This window comes from Argentina anserina, chromosome 3 (assembly GCF_933775445.1).
Source record: "Argentina anserina chromosome 3, drPotAnse1.1, whole genome shotgun sequence".
In the NCBI taxonomy this organism is placed as follows: Eukaryota; Viridiplantae; Streptophyta; class Magnoliopsida; order Rosales; family Rosaceae; genus Argentina; species Argentina anserina.
The window spans coordinates 2,901,398-2,921,005 of NC_065874.1; the positions used below are offsets into that span (position 1 = coordinate 2,901,398).

General features: G+C 38.7%; 1 protein-coding gene across 1 annotated transcript; it reads left to right on the forward strand.

The window, feature by feature from the left end:
- The first annotated feature begins 10,759 nt into the window (after positions 1-10,759).
- On the forward strand, positions 10,760-11,591 carry LOC126788160 (pathogenesis-related genes transcriptional activator PTI5-like). The gene has a single exon (XM_050514124.1). It carries the CDS (start codon positions 10,806-10,808, stop codon positions 11,280-11,282), a length of 477 nt encoding a protein of 158 aa, XP_050370081.1. The 5' UTR covers positions 10,760-10,805; the 3' UTR covers positions 11,283-11,591.
- The last annotated feature ends 8,017 nt before the right edge of the window (positions 11,592-19,608 follow it).

The window sequence follows — 19,608 nt, forward strand, 5'->3', positions numbered from 1 at the left end:
TTTTGGTCTAATCCGCCTTGTTATGTATTTTTTTTTAATAAATGGAACCAGATGTGGGACTGAGTCTCCAATCTTGGCTGGGTTCCAAACCCCTTTAATAATAATAATAATAATAATAATAATAATAATAATAATAATAATAATAATAATAAGTGGGTCGCTCAATCCATATGATATCATATGCAAGGGTCTGTGACTTCTCTTTGTAATAAAATTGGCATAGTTATTGTTACTAAATCGAATGCTTACTTTTGATGAATACGTACGATCTTGATAACTTTTTTCTTTAAGAAAGATAGGATATTGTAGCAATGATTGAAGTTTACAGGGCTTTCGTTAAAAATTACATTCGACTTTCATATCAAATAACCTAGGGCTCGTCAACAGGCCGGGCCCATGAGTGACGGGCTTGGGCCGAGTCTTAATAAATTTAAATAAGTGGTGGGCCAGGTTGGGCGAGTATTTTCAAAAATACGAAGATCCAAGCCCGCCCACATAAGACGGGCTTTTGCGGGCCGGGCCTTGCGGGGTTTTACGGGCCGGGCCTTAAGGGCTTGTATTATAAAAATAATATAATACTCTAATTTAAGGGTTCGAAAAAATAAAATAATTATTAGAAAACATTCTAAAACAAAAGTCACAAATAAAATCTAGTTTCGAAATCTTGTCGATCGACACCAATAAATGTGATCGATATATATATTTAGAGACCGTGTAAAAATTTCATCCAATTCGGACCACGTTTAACCGTTGGAATTTTCGGTCAACAAAAAAAAAGGCGTTTTCACATAATAACACTTCATTGACCGGGGCTTTGCCAAATGGTTTTCTCGTTGCGACCACGCACAATCGGTGACAAAAATTAGGTGATTTCAAATATGTAAACAAATTTCCGCATTAGCATCTTGATAATATACCAATCAGATCGGCTGCTGTCGATCGATCCCGACAAGTTTCTTTCATATAGTCGCTTCATAATGCGATAGTTTTAATATAAACCTAATATAAAGGTTATGATACATTAGTAGACGCTTCGGCGATCAATAACTCTAGTTCGAAATATGGTCGATTGACAGCAGTAGATGTGACCGGTATATATATTTAGAAAACCTGTAAAAGTTTCGTCCATTTTGGATATTGTTTGACCGTCCGTACCTACGGTCAACAAAGAAAAATGCGTTTTGACATATTAAAATCCTCATTGACCGGGACTTTGCCAAATGGGTTTCCTTGGTGCGACCGCACATAATCGGTGACAAAAATTACGTGATTTCAGATATGCAAATGACTTTTGGTGTTCGCATTTTGGTAATTGGTCTTCCCTTATGACATATTAGTGTTGTTTTCGGTTTACCGGAAATTCCGACGGTCAAACGAGTTCTGAATTGGATGAAATTTTTACAGGGTCACTAAATATATATACCGATTATATCGACTGGTGTCGATCGATCCCGAGAAGTTTCTTTAATATAGTTGCTTCATAATGCAATAGTTTTATTCTAAACCTAATAAAATATGTATGTATAATATTTTATTATTTGGCGGGCTTTTACGGGCCAGGCCTTGCGGGCTTTTGGCAGGCCGGTCCCACGGGCCGGGTCGGGTTTCACACCTCTAATTTAAGCCCGGCCCTCTACCCATGGAAGCGGACTTTGACGGGCTTTCTCACGGGCCGGACCGGGTAAAAGCCCGTTGGGTTGCGGGCCTCTGCGGGCTTTTTGGATCCGCGGGCTAAATGATGAGGCCTAAAATAACCATTAGATATTTGTCGTGTGTTATAGTTATGATGTCGTTTCCAAAGTATTTTGGCGTTATTAAGTAATAAGGAAGTGTCACTCTGTGCATCAACATAGGTCTTCATTTTTCTCACTGGTGAACTTGCTCTTAGTAATTTCACGTATAATAGTTGAAATGGTTTTTTTTATTGAGGTTGATCGTACATACAGATGTATCGAGATTTTTGAATTAGGTTATGTTGCAGTTTTCTACCAAAAAGAGAATCGATCGAGGGATTTTAATTGTCCACCACCCAAATTTGCCTCAGGTTGTCATGAATTCTCTTATGTATAGATATAAATCACCGTTAAATACCATGTTTTTTGCCCTAGTGCAAGAGGATTGGAGAATTTTACTTGTAGAAGTTATCCTGATCGATCAGGAATCAATACGTTTGTCGGTCAACGATTATCGACTTAGTTGATATCTACCCTGATTACTGGAGATCATGATTGACACGATGATATCATATTAAAATTGATCAGTTATAATTAGAAACAAAAAACACACACGTTGTGTTGTGTGTGATACGTGAGTGTTAGAGAAAAAGGTGGGAGTAAGAAGTTAAGAGAGATTTTAAGGGAAAAAATGATAATTAGTTTTTACACTATTTTATTTATTACTATATTATCTTTTATTTATTAAAATTTATTTTAATATAGTCTATAATGTGAGGGTTAGATCGTAATTTCACATCTATTTTAATTGACAAAATAGATTCTGGTTATAAGAGTAGAAATTACTGTTTATTAATTAGATTTTGTTTCTTAAAGTAAGACGTATAAAGCATTCTAAATATATTCGTGACCTAATTTAACCTCTGCAGCCTTCAATAACTCGATCATTCTTTCACTACAACACCTTCTTCTCCTCCGTCTTCATCGTCCCCCTATATACTCGCTTCATCGATCGCCGCGTGTTTCTCTACAAGCACGCAGTAGTTCGGTTGCCCCGACAGCTTCCAGTTCCATTTTTTTCTTTCCCTGTTTATTAATAGTTATTACAAAACTGCTCGAAAACCCTAATGTCGATTGGCAACAGTAATACAGGGGAACTTAGCGGGGGACGCCATGCCTGCGCTGCGTGTCGGCACCAGAGAAAAAGATGCGAAGAAGACTGTGTGATGGCCCCTTACTTCACGGCGGATAAGGAAGAAGAATTTAAAGCCGTGCACAAACTTTTCGGCGTGAGCAACATGTCAAAATTTCTTAAGCAACTAGGGTACCAAAATCACAGGGCTCAGGCTGTTCGGTCTTTCATATGGGAAGCCTATATGTGGAAGCAGGACCCCGTTGCTGGCCCTTTGGGCAGGTACAAGGCTCTAGAGGCGGAGTGTGAATATCTCAGAAGCCAACTGAACACCAACCGGCCGGAATCGGAATCAACGGGGGTTGTAGACCAAGGAAATACCAAAGGCGACGTAGAAGGAGGAGCAGCAGTTGTACCCCTTTCTGGAAGGGCTTTGAATTATGGATATACTAATCAAACTCTAGGGTTAGATCATGGGTGTACCTCTAGTTTCACTTCTCTACTACAAGGGCAAGACACTGAAAGCAGCAAGGCTCTAGCAGATTGTGTTTCTGTAGCTTCCACTTATGCGATGCCTATGTCCCAAGTGAGAGGCTTTCAAGACCAAAGAAGAATTGGCATGGATTCATTCAACTTCTTTCATCAGCCATTTCATGGGGGTAATGTCCATGATTATAGGCCTATAGAAGTGCAAGGACAGGGGAGAGGAACTGGAGGAATACTGATAGATTGTCCAAGAACCTGTAATGGACTTGTAGTATATGAACCTCATACTATTGGAGCATCGGGGCCCCAAGTTGGCCCCATTCTCACTGGCCATAGGAGAAATACGAGTCAAAGATTTTCACCTTATGAGCACCATAACCCCATTCAAGTGCCAAGACAAGCGATGAGGGAGCAAGATCAAAACCAGCAAACTCTTCCAGCACAACTTCAGTGGAATACTAATAGCCAGAGTTGCGATAATTTTCAAGGTAAATTAAAGCGGAGAATTCTGTTATACGCTGTTGCATGGTATGCAGCAGCACTTTCATCCACAAACAATCCTCCCCACACCCACTGTGCATTTTATCAAACCATTCATTCACCACACACAAGTGTGTGTATACTATATCCTGCTGCACAACAGACAAACCCAATTAAAGCTCAGGCAGTTTCATTCTCGCTCAGTCTTTGTGCTTTTACACTGCATTTGACATGGTATATAATATTGTATATAACTAGATTTAACTTTACTTATTACTGTGATAGCTAGAGTGACACTTGTAGCTGTCACTAGAAGAAAGTCTAAGAGATGTTGTCGACTTTCAATTTTTATAAATGTTTTGATGAGGATATGAAGCTTACATCGAAAGGTACATAGTTTACATGATTAAGATTAGATAAACACCTGTGTTATGTGTCATATTTCATAATCTACAAAGGCCGCTTTCTTTTCCTTAAGTTTTCTTACATGCTTATCTTTCGTATGTTTGCATATGCAGAGCATACCAATGAAGTGGAGTGAAAAGCCATGAAAATATTATCAGAGGGAAGCAAATCTTCTCTTCTAGTTACATTGTTTTTTAATGAGTGGCGATCAAGCTGCCGTGTTCATCCCAATGCTTGTGAGGATGTCATGTGGACATGTGGTGCAGCATGGACAAGATTATGTCTAACTTTCTATTCATATAAACTTTTGTATACTAGCTAGTCATTTACATACAATCAGGTCAGTTCTGGACTCTGGATTTTGATCTCATTAGCATGTTAACGACATATATACTTTCTCTTAACATCTTCTTTCGATAAGCAGACACATTTATAGTGGCACGCTGCAGATTATTCTGAAAGTGATACTTGGGTCCAGTTTGGCCCCGTTGTTTTGTTAAATTATGGGCTCATTTCTTAATTTAAGTTGGTAAAAATATCCGGTGAATCAGTTTGTTTTTAAGTTCTAAAATTTTAATGTAACTTTTAAGTAAATTATGAAAGTTGTCAAATGAAATTTTTAAAAACAGTTGTTAACAGAAGCTGCAAATGTATTAAGAATGTAATAGAGATGTTACACATATTAGGATTTACTTGTAAGGGCCTTAATGCTATTTTACATATGTAGCCCTATCAATCATATATAAACTTGTTGTAACATCTCAATTTCAATCAATGAGATTCAACACAATGAGCCTCAAAAGTATTTTTCCTCTCTTTATTTTCTTGCTTTGCATTTCAATTCAGTAAACCCTAAATCCTATCATGGCATCAGAGCCAAGGTTCTTATCCATAGGTTATTATTGTTTGCTTCTGCATTTTTCAATTAGATTCCAATTTCAATTTTCCCCAAATTCAAAACCCTAACTCCTATTATCCAATTTCTCTGCTAAATTGCTTAGTCAACTTGACCCTTTGCTTGTGTGTTGGTGGCCGACCTCTATGCCTCTATGGAGCCATCGCTGGCTAGGACTTAGTTTGCTTCTCGAGTCACTTTGCCGCTGACGTTGTGGATTTCGTCGGCACGTGGTAATATCTCTGGTGGTAATCTTGTCACCGACGAACTCTAGAAAACGATCATTCTTCATCTTTAGTTGTCTTCTAGATCTGGCTGTTGCGTGTTTATATCTCCATCTTCAGTTTACAAACGGGTTTGCAATCTACTTGAGTAATGAGGTCTACTTCTGGTAAAATCACAAATTCTAGTGATATAAGTATATTGGATGGTTGATTGTAGTAGTAGATGATTGTGATTTGATGTTTATTCTCTAAAATGAGTGTTGGGAACTTTGAGTGCTTTGTTGCAAGTATCTATCTCAATGGTGAATTCATTTCATGCTTGGCTCCAATTGCAGAGATATTGGTTTTATCATTACAGATTCAGTCACCTCTCTCACTTGGATCATGTAATCATTATGTGGTTTGAGTTGTTGTGCTCTAATCACCAGTTTTTCATTTTATCTTTTATATCAAAGTTGCTGTAAAAAAATTGACGAATAAGTTTTCTATAATTTGTTTTTGGACTGGTGGTTATGGTTCGACAAATTGGGTTATAGGATTGGTTATATGACTTAGTGGAAGTAGATGTATGCATTTGGTGAAGTTGGTTCCAATTTTTCTGGCATATGGTGTTGTTGTCGTGAATTGCGATTTGGCTTCAAAAGATTGTGCAATAGACCTCTATGTGCATAATTACCTTATGGCTGCTTACGTTTGCATTGATCTTAGTTCATTATCATGGAATCTGATGCTATAACGACCCTAAAATTTCGAGCTTAAAACTCAAAATTTTAAAATCGTTAAACACAAAATAATCTCAATGAAATCGAAATCATTTTAATGTCGCAGCGGATCACATCTGAGTTTAAAATATAACTCAGTCAAGCCGATTATTACAAACCAAATGATAATTCAACATATAACAAATGGAATTGTATAATCCTCACAACAACCTCACAAATAAAATTACACCAAATCTCACACACAATCCATGCTAGAGCCTCACCACTACTGGATGCGAACGACGTCGAGTCTTCGGAGTCGTCACTCAATCACTACTACTCAGCACCTGCGGAAGTATCCCCTACACCATTGATATTGGTGCACCGGGATTGCAACACAAACCCGGTAAGCTTTACAGCTCGTATGAGTAAAATATTAATATAACTCTTGTCTCATAAAAGACACAACTCCACATCAACACAGTATAATGAAAATCATGAGAAATGAGCAACACATCTGGTTACTCTAATACTTTCACAAAATGGTAACTAATGAGCGCTGGTACACATCTGTTACCCCTCACTTAGTATACCGCTGATGTTGGGTAACCACCCGCCACCCAACATCCACAACAAGCTGAGTACCCATGAGCAGATAACCACCCGTTACCTTCATGCAGTACTATGGCAGACAGACTAGAGCTCTAACTGTATCGTAACTTTCGCCCGGCCAAAGGCTAGGTTCCGACTTGCCGAACATGTACAATAATCTCACATCATATTGTACCACACATCACGTCCGAAGACAAATCACAATATTTCACATTCTTCGTGATAAAATCATGTACAATAATCACACATCATATTGTACGTTTTAAAACTTTCACGATATATCCACAATAAAAATCATAACAGTATATTATATAGCAAACTATATATATTCGTATTTATTTACCATTTATACAATATATACATAGTCCACTATATCCTATACATGTCATATTTCATAAACACCTGAAAATTACGTACGATAATCTCACATCATATCGTACCATTAAAATCACACATGCACAATTTTTCTGTCACCGAAATGACTATTTTTAATGAATTAATAACAGTATGTAATTTAATGAACTATATATATATATATATATTTATTACCATTATACTGTATATACGTAGTCCACTAAGTTATATACATGTTGTAATTCATTAAATAAACACACTCGCAAAAATGTTGAATCACCACGAGGGTAGATTCGTAATTCAGTGAGATTTTACTCACCTTATCGACTCGAGCGTAATTCCACAATTCCTGATGATAATTCCTTTCCTCGATTTAACGATCACCTTGAAAAGATAAGAAAAGAATTTTAGAATCGTTTCGTAAACCTTTAAATGCCGAAACAGTAATAATCGGTTACTGTTCAGCAATTTTTCGGTTTTACGAAATTACTGTTCACCGTTACTGTTCACTGTTACTATTCCCGAATACTGTACAAATATGCAATTAATACGTATTTCTGTACGTATAAACATTATATACGTATTTTCTGTACGTATAAACATTATATACGTATTTCTGTACGTATAAATATTAATACGTATTTCTGTACGTATAAATATTATATACGTATTCATGTACGTATAAATATTAATACATATTTCTGTACGTATAAATATTATATACGTATTTCTGTATGTATAAATATTAATACGTATTTCTGTACGTATATGTACGATTTAAATGTAAATACAAATTCAGTAAATAAAATTTACTAAATTACCCTTTTACAAAATTACTTTTTACATTTACCGAAAGTAATTTATAATTACATTTACCGAAGGTAAAATTTAATTACATTTACCGTAGTAAATAAAAATTACATTTACATTTACCGTACACAGTAAATTACCAAAATACCCTTTTGTCAAAACTATTCTCACCGCCGCACGTGGCGGCGCGTGTGGCACACGCGCCACCTCCGGCGGGCCGCGCGTGGGGCCCACGCGCCGAGGCTAACCACGGCGCGTATCACGCCACCGCCGCCCCAAAACTCTCCCTCATCTCTTCCTCCTCCTTCCTACGGTGGCAGACCCTCTCCTACACCTTCCACGCTCCCCCACGCGCCACTACTAGGCGGCGGTAACCCTCCCCCTCTATCTCCCTCCGATCTCATCCCAAACACATCAAAAATTCACCTCAACAATCACATAATCATTCCTAGCATCTATCTCACCTCAATCGATGGTGGGAAGCTCGTCTCGAGCTCGGTGGTGGCGAGGTGGATCGGCGCTGCGGCTTGCAGCGACTGTGGCGACGTCGGGGGTCCTCACGGGGGCGAAGCAAGTGCTGGCAGGCTGGAGGGTGACTGCCTAGGTCCTTGCGACGTTGATAGGCGGGGCGGTGCAGGCCACGGGGAGCTGGAGGCCGGAGATCGGGGAGAGAGAGTGAAGGTCGGGGAGAGAGAGAGAGAGAGAGAGAGAGAGAAAGGGAAGAGGGAGGCGGGCTGAAGAGGGGGTTTCCAATTATGGGAACCCTAGCTCTAAATCATTCCTTATATACCCCCTCCCAAAATCGGAAACTAACTTCCGTCGTTAATAACTTTTACGTACATCGTCCGATTCGAACGCGTCACATATCCACGAACTCGTATCGACGAGCTCTACAACTTTCGTGAAGAAAGTTTTCGCAACTGAGCGACGGAATAAAAGTCGATAATTTCGTTCGGAAACGTAACGTTTTTCTTAATAAACGTTCCGAAAACGTTTCCGTTTTTCGTTTCAAAGCATCGTAAACAATAAGTTTCATTTTATTTGAAATTCCAAAACTTAATAGAATTCAAATCAATTCACATATTGTTTTAAAAATCTAGGGTTATTACAGATGCAAAGCGGAGGGGTTGATGCGTTTTTATGTTGCTGGTATACATGGGCTTCTGTTATGATATGATTTAGGGCTGGTCATATATCGGTTCGATTCAGTTTTTAGCCCAAATCGAAATCGAACCACTTTGATCGGTTTTCTAGAAACTCACTCATTCACCGAATCGAATTAGTCTGAACCAAAACAATCGGTTTAACCGAAATTCGGTTCGGTTTTGGTTCGATTTCGGTTCACATCTCATATGTAAATTTTTTAAATTTTTCAAAAGGTGAGACTCGAACTCGTACCCAAAGATGATGCCACAAATCACTACATCACACACACTTCTCATTAATAACTATGTAAAGATTATATTTATTCTTATTTTGATAGATATTTTCAATAAAACATCAAATATCAATGTTGGGATTCAAACTCCTGACCTAGAATATAACAACCATACGCTTTACAAACTGCGCTAGACAACCTTCTATGTTATGTTTTGTTACTTTTTGTACTAATACCCATTATTTATTATTTTTTAAATCATTAAATTAAATTCGGTCGGTTCGGTTTTAAATCGGTTGGTTTGATCACGTAAACCATTTTCAAACTGTTTAAACCGGTTTTGGTTCGGTTTTCTTCATTTTCTAAACTACATCTCTTCGGTTCGGTTATCCGGACTATATTTTCAGTTCGGTTCGGTCGTTTTTTCTTGTTTAATATTATTAGGTATCTTTGAGCCACAATTTTTGCAGAGGAATGATTACAGCAGTGTGCAATCATATGCAGCTTTTAATTTTCAGTTTAAAATATTTCCTGAGATATCTAAATGTTTTAAAGATTTAAGTTTTCAGTTAGCATGAATGCTGCCACTGTTACTTTCACCTCTGCCGCTTTAATGCTTCAATGTGCAACCATATCGACCTCCTCAAGTGCTCTCCTAATGCTTTAAGGAAATTGTGTTTTGTTTTGGGTTTCTATATTGTAATTTTGGCTACTGTTGAATTCTCCAACCATCTTGCTTATTACCAAGCATATGGTTAGGGGGGAGGGGGGAGCTATTAAGAATGTAATAGATGTTACACATATTAGGATTTACTTAAAGGTCTTAATGTCATTCTATATATGTAGTCATATCGATCATATATAAACTTGTTATAACCTCTTAATTTCAATCAATGAGAATCAACACAATATAGCCTCCAAAATTGTTTTGCTCTCTTTACTTTCTTGCTTTGCATTTTAATTCAATCAAAATGTAACTCGGGCCAAACTGGCCCTAGTCTTGTAACATCTATACAGTCCTTATTGATCAAAGTTCAAATCACGTGAGGTATAAAAGGTCCTTCCAACGCCATCTTAAATCATCGTGCAAGATTGCTTTCTGTTGCTAGTTTTGTTCTTGGGTTAGTTGATTAGTAATCTTGTTTTTCCTTTTCCTGTACTTTGCATATGCTTTTGGGCTCTTCTTTGGGCTGGTCCCTTAATGAAGTTCATTCATTACCGAAAAAAAAATCATCGTGCAAGTAGTCTATTGAAATTGTTGAAGTCTTAGTTCATTCTTCCATATACGACGGTTTGTTTTGGCTAATTAATTATATTGGAAGAAACGTATCATATTCTCCTTGCTCATCCAAGTTGCCCATTGATTTCTATATTTCTCTTTAAAACTAACAAAGTCCCTCAAGAACACGCATGCTCCTACTGTCCTACATGGAAGGTATAATTGTAGGGGAAAGAGCAAAGTCGTTTATCATCTGTCGTGGCTGATGACGAAAGCAAAGACCTCTGATTGCTCTCAAAATCCTCGTGCGTATTACAATTCTTTGACTAAAATGGGTCCAAGTTTAAATACAAGTTTAGAATTTCATACAAAATCCTTCCGAGTCTTCAACATATATCTATCTCAATACATATCTTGGGAGGAAAGGCAGCTAGCAATGGTTTTAGCATCTCAAAATGAGCTTCCATTGAATGAGAACGACTCGCAAGACATGGTCATATGCCATGCTCTAAACGAAGCCATGGCTCTGAACCGCTCATCCTTGCCTGAAAAACACCAGTCCTCAAATCACCAATCGACTTCGAATGGCCTCAAACCAGTTAAGAACATCGGAAAGAAGCACTATAGGGGCGTAAGGTGTCGTCCATGGGGTAAATACGCAGCTGAAATTCGTGACCCGGCGCGACATGGTGCACGTGTATGGCTAGGCACGTTTAACACGGCCGAAGAAGCTGCCTGGGCATATGATCAAACTGCTTTTCGAATGCGAGGTACTAAGGCCATACTCAACTTCCCAGCTGAATTTGTTGCTTCATTGTCATTTGGAAAAGTCAAGCCAAGTTTTAGCGTACCCAGTTGCTTAAAGAACAGTACCAGCTCGACTATGGAGGCACCAAAAATATCAGAATCCTAGAGGAACACAACTACTGGTGGTTCCATATATGCAGCGTCAGTCCTTTAGATCACCCAGAGTGGTTTTCGAATTCAGGTTCTTTTCAATTTCGAATGTAAGTTGTGAAGGATTGAAGGTGTGATATTTTTCTTTTTCTTCCTTTGCACAAGCTACTTTCCCTTCTAGTCAAACCATGTGTATAGACTAAATACACAGTAGTTTAGGTTTTCATATATAGTTTGTGTAGTTAAGTCAACAACAAAGGGCACACAAATGTAATTTATCTGATATTTGTAATTTAGTGGCAATGAATTTGAACCCTTTCTTGCTTGATGTAACGTAATACCTCGAATTTTCAGGTTTAAATTCGTATAATTCTTATAGATTATTAAATTTAGAATTTGAGTAAAAATCGTATTTTTTCGCCTTCTCGTCGATGTCAGGCGAAACAAAACTGATCTCGGAAATTTTTAATTGAAAAACGTTACGTTTTCTGTGACTCGAGAGTCAACTTTTATTCCATCGCTTGTCTCTGAAAACTTTCTTCACGAAAGTTGTAGAGCTTGTCGATACGAGTTCGTGGAGACGCGGCACACCTAAATATCGGATGTCGATGTGAAAGTTATTATCATCGAAAGATGGTTTCCGATTTTGGAAGGCTATCAAATGATTTTTTTTGGAAACTTCCCAAAAAAATCAAATTATCCCGAGCTTTCTCTCTCCTCTCTCCCGACCCTCGTTTCTCTCTGATCTTCTCCACCGGCGATCTCCGTCCTCCGGCCACCGTGCACGACACTGCCGATGTCGTTGGAGTCGCACGGCCTAGACGCTTCGACCCACTGCAACAGCGACCCACCCCGCGCCGTGACGCGTCGCCACCGAGGGAACCCAGCAGCAGCTCCGACGAAATCGACTGCGCCGACGAAGCGGGGGCTCAAGGCTGTGACGGAGAGTCCTCATTCCTCTTGCAGCCGCGCGTGGCGCTTACGCGCCACCAACAGTAGCCACGCATGACCTCACACGCAGCCCTCCCAAACCTGCAACTCCACTTCCTACGCCGTCCTAGTTGGATAACATAGCCCTTATCGCCCTCATCTCCTCCCACGCGCCACCACAGATGGCGACACGCGCCACTGCACCACCTCCGCCCAAAACTCCACAAAACCACAAACATCCAACATGAAAGATGAAGAGTATGAGGAGGAGATCACAACCATACCTTCAATTCACCTTACGCCGGCCGAAACCCACCGGAATCGCCGCCGCAATATCCCGAATTGGGATTTGTAGATCGGAGCAACTGCAGCTCGGTTCGAGCCTCACTACCTGTGGAATCGTTTCGAAGAGGAGGAGAGAGGTCTCACAGTCGTGACCCCGAGCTCCTGCGACGCCAACAACGTCGAGTTTGAAGGAGCCGACGTTGTGCTTCGTCAAGTGTGGCTGGAGCTCCTCCCGGGGTGAGTCGTCGTCACCAACGATCGACGCGTCATGGCCGTGCGGTTCCAACGACATCGGCGGTGTCGTGCACAGTGGCTAATGGATGAAGATCACCGGTGAGAGGAGAGCCGACGGGTGAGAAAGAGAGAGTTTCCTGTTTTGGAAAGGTTTTTCCAAAAATCTCCTTTTATCCAATTTCCAAAATCGGAAACCAACTTCCGTCGATAATAACTTCCACATACGACGTCTGATTAAGGTGCGTGACATGTCCACGAATGCTTGTCGACGAGCTCTTCCACTTCTGTGAAGGAAGTTTTCGGAGACGAGCAACATAATAAAAGTCGACTCTCGAGTCGCAGAAACGTAACATTTTTAATTTAAATTTCCGAAATCGGTTTTGTTTCGTTTGACATCGACGAGACAACAAAAAATGTGATTTATTCAATTCCCAAGTTATATCCCCAATCTGAGTTCTTACGGCGGCAATTCCGGCGGTTTCCGGCCGGCTTGGGACGAACTGAAGGTATGGTTGTGTCTCTCTCCTTGTTATCTACATTTTTCATTTTGGAAGTTTGTTGATTTGAGGAGTTTTGGGCGGAGGTGGTGGTGGAGCACATGCCGCCGTCTATGGCAGCGCATGGGAGGAGGTGAGGCCGGTAGGGGCTAGACTATCGATCTACAATGGCATATGAAGTGAAATTGCGAGGTTTTGGGGACTGTGTGTGAGGTCACGCGCGCCTGTTTGGGCAGCGCGTGAGCCCCACATGCGGCTATTGTGGGCGGCGCGTGAGCGCCACGTGTCGTCGTCTGTGGCGGCGTATGAATAGTAATTTTATGAATATTAATTTTATGAACAGTAAATCATGAACATTGTTTGTCATACTGAATCGACACTTGAGATTTTACGTATCGTTTTCTAAGCACTTTATCATGCTATTAGGTGACCGACGAAACGAGTGAGGGAATCGCTCTAAGTGTCGTGGAAGTTGCAAGCAGGAAATAAGGTGAGTAAATCTCATTATGATAAGTTTACCCTTAGCGGTGACTCATATGTACAATTTCTTAACAAGAGTAAACAATGACATCTATGTAATCTTGTGGGTTGTGTATGTGTACAAAAATGGTAAATGCGATACATATATATGGGTTGTTATATTATATAATGTTACGATTTTTATTTGCAGATGAGAGTATATCGTGGTGACTATATTAATATTGTTTTACAAGAGTCGATTGGTTGTAGTACAATAAACATGTGTTGATTGTTATATTGTACGTGGTTTTAACATTGAGTCTTGTTAAAACATTTTCTGGTCTTCGGACGTTGTTGGCAGTAATCGGAACCAAGCTTTGGTCCGGTGTTAGTTACGATCAGTTAGAGCTCTAATCTGTCTTCCGGTGTACTGCATGAGGGGTAACAAATGGCTTACCGGGATTATAAACACAATTCCGGTGCACCTATTCGATGGTGTAGGTGATAGATCTGCATGTGTAGATTAGCAGGTTGGAAGGCTTACTCTGAAGATTGCCGAAGTTTATTTCTTCTATTTGTGGTGAGGATTAAGAGAATTTTACATTTTCATTTGTTATAATACTTGAGTTATAAACTGGTTATGTATTATTCAAGTCGACCGAGTCGTACTATGAACTCAGTTTCGATACACTATTACTATAAGATGATTTCAATATATTTAATATTATTTTATAGTTTTTATGGCTTCGATTTCGAGTTTTATTATTCAAAATTTCGGGATTGTGACATGTAAAGTAGCAATAATTTGAGTGTGTTCACTACTAGAAAAAAAGCTCTCACACTGATTTTACTCACACTGACTGCTATAAATCAGTAGCATATATCAATTCACACAGTTAACAGTGTGAGATAAATTAATGTGGGCTCATTAGAGATTATATACTTACAATAACCACTAAAATCAGTGTCTATAAAATTACACACAGACTTCCGTGTGTAATCTCAGTTCCACACACATATTTCAGTGACTAATGATTATCAAATTATTTTTTTATTTTATTATATTTATATTATGATCAGTGTTGTTAGTGCATGATATAACACACATTCATCTGTGTGTAATGGAAATTGATCCACAGTTATCCATGTAAATAAAATAACATACATCTACGAATTTTTAAAGGTAATTACACACGGATTTCAGTATGCAATATAGCTTATTTTTCATAGAGTTATGGGTGTAATACTGATTAAAACCAGTTTGATTTTGCCATTAATGATCGATGCTTGCTATCTGGAAATGCCCCAATTGCTGTGAGAAGCTTTTGAATCAGGTTTGTGTCTTCTCTTCACTAAATCTAAGCATGTATTTACTTCATAGAATTGGTGGTGCGTTAACTTTTATACTATGGATGATTAGTCAACTCTTAAAATTTATTGGTTTAGTTGGTATGTATTTTAGTTTGTGAAAGCTGTATGGTGATTAGATTGAACATAAATTGTTGGTTGTGAAGTAGGTTGATAGGTTTGTTAATTAAGAACATAAATGATGAAATAAATTGCAACGTTTGGATTTGGTATACTTGTGTGTCTTGCAAGTGGTACAAGTTACTTGTAGAGGAACAATATCTTAAAGAGGAAAATAAGAAGTTCTAAACTTTTGAATGCAAATGTGTTTCTGCAAATTAAATACGTGTATTTTGAACATTACACACATCGTTACGAATCAGAATTATAGTAAACTCTAATCATAACCAGAAAACAAGATTTTCAGGTTCTCCTTTCCGATTTAAAATTTTTGAAACGACTTGTGAGCTAACGGCATACCCTTCCTATTAAACCTGCGGTTCCCAAAGACACATTCCTAACAAGGCTACACAACGAATGTACTGAATACGCCGCTGCATACATGATGCGTTTAGCCATCGAAATTACCACCTGTGTCACATACAAAATGGAGAGAACAGTAAACATAATCAACATGGTAACAAGACTCGTTTCGTTGTACTCCTTCTCGAGCTGTAGAGTGTCGTCGACCTCTAGAGCAGCATCAAACTCTGCCCGGGATATCGGATCCTTGAGTATCTCACAGTGTTCTAAATATCGGGATATATCGGCGATATATCGGTGATATTTAGAAACCGATAGGATAAATGTCATATCGCCTTAATATATCGGTCAACTCAAAATATCGGGTTAACATGCGATATATCAGGATATATCAGTGGATTTTTTTTCGTTTGACTTTATTTTTTGGTGACTTTTTTTCTTGTTACTTTTTTTCGGTGATTTTTTTTAAGGAGACGATGTCGTTTTGAGGAATTTCAACGCAAATAAACAGAAGGTGATTTATGAAGATGATTTTATCTCAAAAGATGAGGATGAAGATAATGGAGAAGATGATTTTGACTTTGATTCTGATGATGAGAAAATTTATAATGGATGAATGCATAATCAATATCTCAATCTATCTTTTGTGCACCTATTTTTGTTCAATTAGTACTTAGTAGTTAATATTATTTGGTATATTTTGAATATTTTGAAGTATATGTTTATAAATAAATTAAATTTAAATTAAAAATTAACAAAAACGATAAATCCGATATAATCCGATATATCTCGATATATCCCCGTTATATCCTTATTTTACAAAACCGATACGATGCCGATAACCGATATTTAGAACATTAGTATCTCATAAGATGACCTGAGCTGTTGAAACTCAGCGTTGGCGCAGGGATGGTCTGGTCTCTTGTCTGGATGCAACAGCAACGCCTTTGCTCTGTATGCCTTTAAAATCTCTCTCTGTGTGAGTTCAGAACCTTCCTCACTGGACGGTAAATCTAGAACCTTATAATGATCTACTTTAACCCCCGTCTCGGTACTTATATTGGAACAAAAGCGATCGAATTGAACACGGAAGAAATTTCTTGAATTATTTATCAATAGATCAGTTGAAATCTGAATTACAAACGTACGTAGTGTGGCTTTTATATCGAACGCTACTCAAATATTCCTTTTTAGATACAACTAAGCCTATTACAATAAGGAATGACGTAATTAGGAAATCAAAATCTTAGTACTTCATTAACCTTCTCCAACCTAGGAAATCTATACATTTGATTACCGCAGGTCGTTTTATTCAAGTTTATATATCTGTACTACTATAGACAAGCAAAACACATTAACCTCGTAGAGTCCTAGTACTGCATATACACCTCTAACATATCTTTATTCTCACATCCCAGTAACATGTAACATCTGCTAGCTGCACGCAATATTCTGAGTTACATCTGCTGTTAAATCATCTCCCATTCCTAAAACGAAAACAAGAATACAAAATGTAATACCCCGATTTTTTTTGGGTTTGCGTTGTAAAAATTTTTTTAAGTCATTTAATTTGAGAATTGAATAAATCGCATTTTTCGTTTTCTCGTCGATGTCAAAACGAAACGGAACCGTCTTCGGAAATTTAAATTGGAAAAAACGTTACATTTTGTGACTTGAGAGTTGACTTCAATTTTTGTCGTTCATTTCCAAAAACTTCATTCATAGAAGTTGTAGAGCCCGTCAATACGAACTCGTGGACACGTCACGCGTTATAATTGGACGTCGTATGTGAAAGTTATTAGTGACAGAAGTTAGTTTCCGATTTTGAAAATAGTATAAAATGAGTTTTTAGGGAATTAGGGTTTCCTAAAACAGAAACCTCTCCCTCTCTCCCTCTCTCTCTCTCTCTCCCCGCAGCTCCCTCTCCCCTCTCGACCCCGACTCTCTCTCTCTAAAAATCGCCTCCGCCGATCGCACCACTCCGGCCTCTGTGGCTCTCACCGTCGGTCCCTAAGGCATCGCACGGTTTCCAGCTACCACCCTCGGACACATCACACCGCCGCTCACCGCATCGAAGCTCGATCGACGACTGGAAGCTCCTGCGTTTCGCCGCCGTCCAAGCTCCGTCTCAGGCAACACAAGAACTCGGCGATAGTCCCTCTATACCGCTCCTCACCCCCCGGTGCCACCTGTAATCGGATTGGGACTCGAATCGCGCGACACTTCGTCCACCACGAAACCAAGCACAGTCGGCGATTCGAGCTCCTCCAGCGACTTCCCGACGGTCCTAGGGCCCGATTTAGGTACGAAAATGTCTCCATTTGTGCGATCTACATGTTTGTGGTTGAATTTGTTGATTTATTATGGTTTCAGAGGAGGAGGCGGAAGCGCGCATGTCGCCGTCTGTGGCGGCGCGTGGGTGGTTGTGGAGGTGCAGGGAGACGACATTAGGCCGTGGAAGGGAGGAGGAGAAGGAAGGAAAGAGTTTTGGGCGGCGGTGAGCAAGCCACGCGCGTTGGTTTAGGCGGCGTGTGAGCTCTACGCGCTGCTACTTTGGGTGGAGCGTGAACAGTGATTCCGAACATTAAATTTTATAAAACGTAATTTATGTTCAGTAATTGTAAAAGTAATTTTCTGAAATAATAAATCGGTGATTAGTATTTACTGAAACAGTACATTGGTGTATAATTGTCACGACCCCAAAATTTCGAGTATGAAACTCAAATTTCGAAGTCATAAAAACTCTAAAACAATCTCAATAAATCGAAATTATTTTAATGTCACTAGCGGATCATTAGTGAGTTCAAAGTAAAACTCAGTCAAATCGATTATTACAAACCAAATTTATAATTCAACATTATATCAAATGGAAATGTAAAAATCCTCACAAATCCTCACCACACAATAGAATAAAATAACTTCAAGTCCTCAGAGTTATCCGTCGATTTTCGCTAATCCACACCTGCGGAATTATCCCCTACACCATCGAATAGGTGCACCGGGATTGTAAGCACAAACCCGGTAAGCTTTACAGCTCGTATGAGTAAAAACAACAATACAACTCGCATAAAAATATATACGAAAATCCACAAATCATCAATCATAAATGCACTCATGAGTCATTAGACGGCCCATCTGGTTGTCTAAAAATATGAAAATATATATACTCATGAGAGATTAGGCAACCTCTCTGTTTACCCAAATGCATTTATAATACGAGTACTCATGAGACCCAGGTACACCTCTGTTACCCCTCATGTTAGTACACCGCCGGCATTGGGCAAGCATATGCTACCCAATATCCAAAATATGGGCACTCATAAGCCGATAACCCAACTGTTACCTCTTATGCAGTACCCCGGCAGATAGACTAGAGCTCTAACTGTATCGTAACTTTCGCCCGGCCAAGGCTAGGTTCTGACATGCCAACACGTCCGAAGACTGGTCTGAAGACAGAAAACACGTCCGAAGACATAAAACACACCCGAAGACATAAACACGTCCGAAGGCAAAAACGTTTTAACAAAACTCAATGTTAAAACCACTCACAATAATCATCACATTTTATTGTACAAATTGAATAAACATGTTCAATATATAAATCTCAACACCAAAATGAACTTATTCACAACGGAATTTACGACAGTATATAATATAGCAAACCATATATATGTACTTATTTATCATTTATACACATACACAATCCACTATATCAAATACATATCATAGTTCATTCTTTAAACTTTAGCATATTCCTGAGCGCAAGGGTAGATTCGTCATTAGGAGATTTTACTCACCTTATAATCCTGAGCGAAATTTCCACGATTCCACATGTGAATCCTTTACTTGAAGTATCGATCACCTTGAAAAGATAAGAAGTGAATTTAGAATCGTTACGTACAACCTTAAATGCCGAAACAGTAATAATATTTTACTCTTCAGCAATTTCTGGTTTTTATGAAATTATTGTTCACATATTTACTATTCACGTATTACTATACAAATACATATTAATTACGTATTCATTTACGAGTACATACTATTTACGTATTTCTATACGTATGCATACTATTCAATCGTAAATACTATTTCAATAAATAATAATTA